This window comes from Meleagris gallopavo, chromosome 16, assembly GCF_905368555.1.
Source record: "Meleagris gallopavo chromosome 16, MGAL_WU_HG_1.1, whole genome shotgun sequence".
In the NCBI taxonomy this organism is placed as follows: Eukaryota; Metazoa; Chordata; class Aves; order Galliformes; family Phasianidae; genus Meleagris; species Meleagris gallopavo.
Window position 1 is genome coordinate 13,918,569 of NC_139419.1, and position 8,106 is coordinate 13,926,674.

Below are 8,106 nucleotides of genomic sequence, written 5' to 3' on the forward strand. Positions count from 1 at the left end.
TGGAGCAGGTCTGTGTTCAGCAGCCTGTCGCTGAACCTGTGCCTTTCTTGTTGGAAGGTTTCTGGCTTCTAGTTCCAGTACATTCAGTGCAACACAGCCCACCTCTGCCCATAGCCTGCGCCAGGGACCGGGCTCCCTCAGGACCCTCTTGGGATTACTGGGCATGGCCAGGGGCTGTCCAGGGCTGTGCACTTGCCCCTACCCCCATCCCGCTACCTGCACCCCTTCTACCTCCCTGGAGCCCCAGAGCCCCCTCCCCTCCGCCCCACAGCAGGTGTGCCTGGAAGAACAGGGGGACATTGTTCAGGGCTGCGGCTGCTCAGGTACTTCCCCACCACCACATCACAGCCCCGTCTGCATCCGGGCTGTGGGTTGACATCGCCATCCCATTCCCACGTTTTGCTCCCCAGCCCCTCGCAGCCACTGGGGTCCAGCTTTGATCCCTGCCCAAACGCTGGCCAGCTTTACAGCAAAGCGTCCTGCCTCCATTTCTGGTAATTTTTATTATTATTAGTTCCAAATATTTTCCACTTTGCAAAAAAATAATAATAGTTAAAAAAAAAAAACAAAAAAAAAAATTGTTCCCCGTTAGTGGAATTAACAAAACTAGCAGAGTGCAAAAGAGGGCTTTAAAGGAATTCAAAGTCAGCAGTAAAAGATTTGCAGCCGTAACACCTAATTAAGTTACATCTCTCTTAAAACAAAATATTCCTTCTTTTTTTTTTTCGAGGCGCAGAGAAGTCAACCAGATGTGCAAACTCACCACCCCCCTGTGCTCCTCCCATCCCCCAGCACCGGGCATCCCATAGCCCCAGTGGGGATGTGGGGCTGGGACTCTGCCTGGCATCCCACGCTCAGTTCTGCAGCACACTGAAGCCCATGGGCAGACACAAGTCTTCTTCATTTATTTTTTTTCCCTGAGTTTCTTACATAAATGGAGCGGGAATTGTTTTTATTTTTGAGGAACGCTCCTCAGCGCAAAACTGAGGTTAAAAGTCCCCCAACGAATCCCAAACTGTTAATTCCAAATACCATCTCTGGCTTTTCAGAATCGCAGTTTTATGATGTTAATCACGAGCGGGAGCCCAGGGCAGTTATTGTTTTTCTTTCTTCTTTTCTTCCTTTTCTTTGTTCCCAAGAACAGAGCCGGCAGAGGGCTGGGGCTGGCAGGTTGACCAGGGCTGCCCCACAGCTCAGCGCCCCACAGCGCATCGCCGCCCCATGGCCCGGCTGTGGCAGGGCTGAACGCGGGAGGCTTTCCGTGCAGCTTTCTCCGCCTGGCCCTGCATTGTGCGGCGCTGGCTGCTACTGCGGTGGCTTTGCTCCCAACCCCCGTCTCCAGCAGCGGAGGGGACCGCGAGCCCATATGGTCCTGTGTGTCCTTGTGAAACTGCAGCTTGGATCTGGCCAGATTTGCAAGGAGCTGAAAGCGGCCCCAGCGGGGTTTTCGCTTCATAGAAGCCTAAAGCGTGGCCCTCTCTGAAGATGCTGCGCACTACCAGCCGCGGCGTGCCGTGTCCCTGGGCTCTGTCCCCACTGCCACCAATGGTTCCATCCCTGTGCACAGCTCCCAGGAGGGGACATGGATGCTGGGCACCCTGTCAAGCCACAAGAAGAGTGCAATTAATCATTCCTGCTGCTCCTCCTTCTCTTTATGATGCCTCCCCTCTTTTCCCCTGAAAGCATTCTGGTTTCTCTGAGAAAAATCACTCCAATCCACAAAACGTGTTTTCTGCCCCCGCAGATGACTCTACAGCTTGTGGTACTTAAAAACCACTCTGGTCCAGAAAGGCTCAGCCCCATGGGGGGGCCAGTCCCTGGCAGCGCTCCTCAGTCCCTTCTGCCTCTCCAAGGTCCCTCCTGTCCCCGCGTGGTGTCCCTGTGTGGCTCGGTGGCTCTGGGGACGGAGGAACCTCATGGGAACAAGGATGGGAATGCGGAGGTTATGGCAGCCCAGCCCAGGGGCAGCGCAGTGAGGTTGTGCCGAAAAGCAGAGCTAACCCCACTCTGCCAGGAATTAGGTTTGTGCTGAGCCACTTCTGTCAATGACAAATTTGGAACAGGCGGCACAAAGTCCTCACTGAAAGGGAGCTGGGCAGAAAGGGGAGCAGCAGAGCTCAGGATGAGTTTGTGCTTCTGGGCTTCTTTCTTTCCTCTTTCTCCTTCCTCCACTTGGCACAGAGTGCTGTTATTTCCCCACCATCCCCCTCCATCACCAGCGATCGCTGTGGCAACCCGCAGACAAAGGCAGCTCAGTGGCTGCCCTCTGTCCTGGGACTGGTGAGGGCTCTGCCAACTGGACAGAGAACCTGGGAGAGGGAGAGAAAGGAAGAAAGATGGGCTTAGAAGAACATGCCATTTGGAAAGAGACAAATTGAGATGTTCAAAAGAAGGTGGCAGGGGCAAAGAAAGAAGGAGAACTGGGCTGCTTCGGGCAATTGTTGGGATCAAAGCCTTTGGGGAGAAGGAGAGAGGCATTCCTGGCCTGCCCTCCCTCTGCTTGAGATGCAAATCTGAAGCCTTTAGAAATGCACAGAGAAAAGCTTCCTTGAGGACATGAGCCTCTGCCCCAGCATGGGGAGGAATGGCAGGGAGGGATACTGCAGGGAAGGAGGGATGCTGCAGGGAAGGAGGGATGCTATAGGGAAGGATGCTGTAAAGAGAGATGCTGCCTGTGTGAGTGTGTCCAGGAAGCTCAGCATGGTGACCTCCCTAGCCGTGCTTGGTCAGTCCCAGCAGGAGATGCTTGGGCAGCAGGGCACCTCACCTGCTGGCTTCCCGTGTTCTTAAGACCCCCTGGGACTCCACAGAAGTAGGAGTCACAATCCAGACTCCGTCCCTTGCTCTAGAGTCAGATGCTCTTTTGGGGTTCTTCCACCCACTTCTGCCTCCCAGAGGAGGGTCCCCAGGCTCCCTCCGCCAGCCATGTCCTGAATAATCCTTCATGGCATTGTCACCGTCATCACAGGAGGGGATGTGGCCAGCCTGAGAGGCCCAAGGGCACTTGGCTTCTCCTCCACACTGCTGTGGCTTTAGTGCTGTACTTCAGGGGCTGCAGTGGAGCCAGTCTCAGCCTGCAAGAGAGGCTGGGATAATAGGAGGGCACAGCAGGGTTCAGCGACCCCACTATTAGCAGCATCCCAGGCCTGGCTTTGAGCCTTCTGGAGGACACGGGGACAGGAAAGCCCACTCTGGACAAGCCCCCACCGCGACACCTTCCCCCACAGTGGGGCAGGGCCCCATGCACAGTGCTGTGCCACATGCTAAACCCTCTGTTCCTCCTCTGCAGACTGTGACTCTTACTGCAAGCCAGCCAAAGGCAACTACAAGATTAACATGAAGAAATACTGCAAGAAGGATTATGGTAAGGCTGCCTTGCATCCCCAGGGACGGCGGTTCCATCAGGAGCTGGCAGAGCATCCCCGTCACCCTCCTCTCCCTCTTTTCCCTCAGTGGTCCAAGTGAACATTTTGGAAATGGAGACGGTGGCCAACTGGGCCAAGTTCACCATCAACATCCTCTCCGTCTACAAGTGCCGCGACGAGCGGGTCAAGCGTGGAGACAACTTCTTGTGGATCCACCTCAAGGACCTGTCCTGCAAATGCCCCAAAATCCAGATCAGCAAGAAGTACCTGGTGATGGGGATCAGCGAGAACTCCACCGACCGGCCGGGACTGATGGCCGACAAGAACAGCCTGGTCATCCAATGGAGGGATGCCTGGACTCGCCGTCTTCGGAAACTGCAGCGGCGGGAGAAGAAAGGGAAGTGTGTGAAGCCCTGAGGGCCTCGTGCCCCGCGCAGGTCCCGGCCCGGCTGCGCACCCAGCCCGTGCCCAGAGACTCTGTACATATATATCGTGTGAACGGACTCTTCTGTCTATAGTGTATATTTTGGCAATGGTTCCCCTTTGTGTGTGCGTGTGCACGCGTGGGTGTGTGTGTGTGTGGGTCTCCTTCTCTCAGTGTGTATTGAAAGACAAACCTTTAATGAGGAGCAAAGCAGAGAGGGTCCTGCGGGTGCCTGTTGCCTAAAGGAGCTTGAGGGGCTGGTTTCTTGCTCCGGGCATGCTGTTCCTCATCCTTCTGTCCTAGTCTCTCTTTCCCCTTGTACAAAACCTTCCGCCCAGTGCTGCTGTCTGAGCTCGCAGCTCTCTCTGCTGTGTGCTGAGGGCCTGCTTCCCCCTCACGTGCTGCACATGCACTGCTCTCAGCTCTCATGCCCCTTTTCTTGTGCAGCAGAGACAGGAGGTCAGTTTCCTCCATCCCGGGGCACACATGGACTGGCTGGGTGGAGACCATCCAGCGCTGCAGGACCAGCCCCAGGAGCTCCGCTGGGAGAACCAAGTGACCTTTCTCCAGACCTGAATCCTGCAGGACCTCAGCTTTACACGGACTGGTGCTGCTGCCCAGGGGCAGGACCCATGGAAATTGTGGGGATAGCCAGGGTTGTTGGCCACCACCTCACAAAGCTGTGCTCAGCAGGGAGCAGGGAACTTCCTGTCCTGCTGCACGGCCCAGGTGACCCAACAGGAAAGACCTGCAGATACCCATATTCTCCTCTTGTGCCAGCTCTGCGTGCTGCTGTGACCATGGCCGTGCCAGAGGTGCGGAGGCAGAGGTGTCAGGAAGAGAGAAGAGCTTTTGCTGACCAACCTCCAGTCTTTTATTTCTTCTTCATACTGTATTAATCTCCAGTTCAAACAGACATCAGTTTCTTTCCATGTTGAGGTTATAATGGTCTCAGCATAATAAACATGAGTGGAAATAATAGTTGATCTGACAATAGATATTCCTTTCCATATAAACCTTGCCTGTTTAGGAAGGCTGTGAGGCTCAGCAAGGTGTTGCAGCCTGTGCTGCTGTCTCCTGGTGTGTTAGGAGGATGCTTTGGCCTTCTGTGCCCATCACATGGTGAGCAGCCACCCCATCCCAGGGGTGTCTGCAGCAGAGGAGATGGCACAGCCCTGGGGCATCAGGTCAGGGCAGTTTGGGGAGTGAGGATCTACGCACTTGGAGAAGCTGTTGAAGATAGCAATGATTGCTTTTCAGAGGCAGTTGGGGCCAGCAGTGCTGTCCTGGTTCTGCGGATGCCACTTTGCTCTTGCAGAGCACAGGCAGAACTGGAGTAGCAGAAGGGCAAAGCATGAGTTGGGCCCGTGTGGTTTTGGATGAGTTGTTCCTGTGCTGTGCTTCCAGCTCAGAGCTTCCTTCCCTGCTTTGGACGAGCTGAAGGGACTCTCCCGTCCCTAGTGCTGCTGTTCTGGCTGTCACAGGCCATCAGCCTCTGCCACAAGATGTCCCTTGAACTACACAGACACCCAGCCCTGTTGCTCCTGCTGCTGCTTGCACCCAGCAACCCTGGCCGGCCACACCGCTGTTGTCATGCTGGAACTGGGCAGAGGCATCCTCAGCTGTGCATGGAGGGACTCCTGTTGGGATGAGCTCAGCATTGCACTGGGATCTGCCGGGCCCTCTCCTCCTCAGCCACAGCTGTGGAAGAGCAGCAGAGAATGAATGCTGCCCGGGACAGGACTGCAGTAGGAGCATGCAACCTCCAAGCACGCACAGCCTTGGGCAGAGGCGTGAAGATCCCGCGCTCCCCAAAATCCACTCCACACATACTGCAGAACAGGAAGCTCCAGGTTTTCCTTTGGCACCTGTCTCCTCTTCATCTGAAGTCATCTCTAAAGCTCTGGGAGGACTTCGGTGTTGGCAGCTGCTGTTTGGGATTTACCCTGCCCTCGTTCAGCCCCCAGGACGAGTGATCCCAGCAGTGCCTCACGTGCATCCTGCTAGGGCCCTGCACCATGCAGCCCAGCAGCACCACACAGCTGCCGTCACATTAACCAGAGCTGGGCACCAGCTGCAGGCAGGGACCCACATCTGGGGGCGCAGCAGCGCTGCTGGAGGTGCTCTGAGATGTGTGTGTAACTCCCACGTGCCTGCATGCCTTTTTGTCACCTCTTCCCATTTGCTTTAGAACTGAAGCGTATCACCAGGTGGAGCAGACCCAGGAGATTGGCAGGATCATTTTGGGGACCCCTATGTGGGTTTGGGGGGCTTTGCTGGGCTTTCTGGTCTGAGATGTGCAATATATGTACCACCTGGGGCACCCATGAAAGCCGTGTCAAACATGTACAAAGAAAAGCCAGCAGATGCTATGGACCACAGTGTAACATATATATGTACGTTTGTTTTTTATTATTATTTTATTATTATTATTTTTAATAACACAAGTCTAATAAGTATTGACCGCCTAATTCTGTGTCTTCTCTGTGGGTGGTAGGAAGCCAAAGGGCTTCATGCTGTTCCTGTGCCCAGCTCTGAGTGTCCCAGGGGTTTCAATGGGTGTCCCACAAGCGTCCCATGCGTGTCCCATGGGCGTCCCACGGGTGCCACAGAAGCCATGTCCCTGTTATGTGATCTCCTGGAGCAGGCTTAGACCCCACACAGTCTTCCAACTCCAACTCCGAGAGCTGTAGCTGAGCAGAACAGGAACACTAACAATATAACTTGCTGTTTATTTTATTTAGGTACTATTTTTATATGATCATTAATGGTTTATGTCATTATTTCATTGTTGTTCATAACGCTAATATTTAAACAAAGCCACAGTTAACACAAGGCACAATCAAACCGAATTTCCAGTAGGTTTAGCTGCTTTGAGAGCCAGAGTGCTGGGGGAAGAAATGGGGTAATAAGCAGCCAACTGAGCAGCTCCCACCCAGGTGTGAGGCAGTGCTGCACCGGGACCAGCGAGGCGGCCAGGCGTGTTTCTTGGGATCGCTTCCCTGCACAGACCTCCGGGGCTTCTCCTGGCGTTGTGCAGTCAGCTGGGGCAAACTGTCTCTGGAAGAGGCCAAGTCTGTGAGCTTCCCCCTGCTTTGGGACTGAATTTTGCAGCTGGTTGAAATTTTTCTCATTTTAAAACACTGATGGACATTTTTTGTCATGGAAAGCCGGAATTTGGCCAAGGAAAGAAGCAAAATATGAGAATACTAAAGAAAATTTGATTCTCTTTTTTCCATATTCTCCAGCCAGCTCCAGTCATGAGAGATCACACGAGTGCTGACAGCTGAGCCCCGATCTGAGCAGACAGGCGGGCGAATGGCCGGACAGACGGATGCACGCACAGCATATTCCCATCCCTGCTCCCATGGTTCGGAGTGCTGTGCTCGGAGCATCACCATCTCTGAGCAGCGCTGCTCAGCCCCTTGTTGAGAGGCAGGTGGGCACTCACGGGGATGCCCAGGCTCCCCCAGCACTGGGGCACGCAGCTCACAGCCATGCCGAGGGCACTGAGCACTTCACCTGCCTCCTGTTTCCCAACCGCTGCTTTCCAAAGCACATAGCAGGACAAGAGGAAATGGTTTGAAGTTGAGGGAGGGCAGATTGAGGTTGGATGTCAGGGGGAAGTTCTTTACAGAGAGTGGTGAAGTGCTGGAACAGCTGCCCAGAGAGGCTGTGGATGCCCCGTCCATCCCTGGAGGTGTTCAAGGCCAGGTTGGATGGGGCCCTGGGCAGCCTGGGCTGGTATTAAATGTGGAGGTTGGTGGCCCTGCATGTGGCACGGGGTTGGAGATTCATGGTCCTTGAGGTCCCTTCCAACCCTGACCATTCTGTGGATCTGTGGTTCTCACATGCTTTCAGGGCATTTTTTACATCAGAGTTAATCACCGTGTCACGGACATGTTTGTGCACTCACTCATTCATCCCAGCTATCTGTTCATCTTTGCCAGGGCCTATTTTGGGCAGAGCACTCAGCATCCCATGCGCTGTCCCCAGCAGCTGCGTACCCATCCCGGGCACAGGGAGCAAACCCCAAAAGGGGACTCCCCTTCTGGGAGCGGGGAGCAGGTCTGGCCTGGGGAGGCAGCTTCCCACAGCAGCCGCACAGGGGGAACATGCGGAAACCATTAATCGATGGGCTGGCTCACACCGTGTTTTCCTAAGGAAGACTCGAAGATGGAGAATGGCTGAGGTCAACGGGGCACCATCTGGAGAAGCCCGCCGGGGCCCTCCTGCTGGGGCTTCCCACCTCAGCAGCGACAGTGAGTGGCTGCAAAGCAGAAGAGGGGTCCCTATGGTCCCTATGGTCCCTGTGGT

General features: G+C 54.7%; 1 protein-coding gene across 2 annotated transcripts in view; it reads left to right on the plus strand.

Moving 5' to 3' along the window:
• NTN3 (netrin 3) overlaps positions 1-6,248 on the plus strand; it is a 28,012-nt gene extending 21,764 nt beyond the window's left edge. The window contains exons 6-7 of one of the 2 annotated variants that reach the window (XM_085237560.1): positions 3,290-3,364; positions 3,454-6,248. In XM_085237560.1, coding sequence (XP_085093686.1) covers positions 3,290-3,364; positions 3,454-3,782 — 404 coding nt within the window. In that variant the 3' untranslated portion in view covers positions 3,783-6,248. The other variant, XM_085237561.1, reaches the window with a different exon arrangement.
• Positions 6,249-8,106: the final 1,858 nt, after the last annotated feature.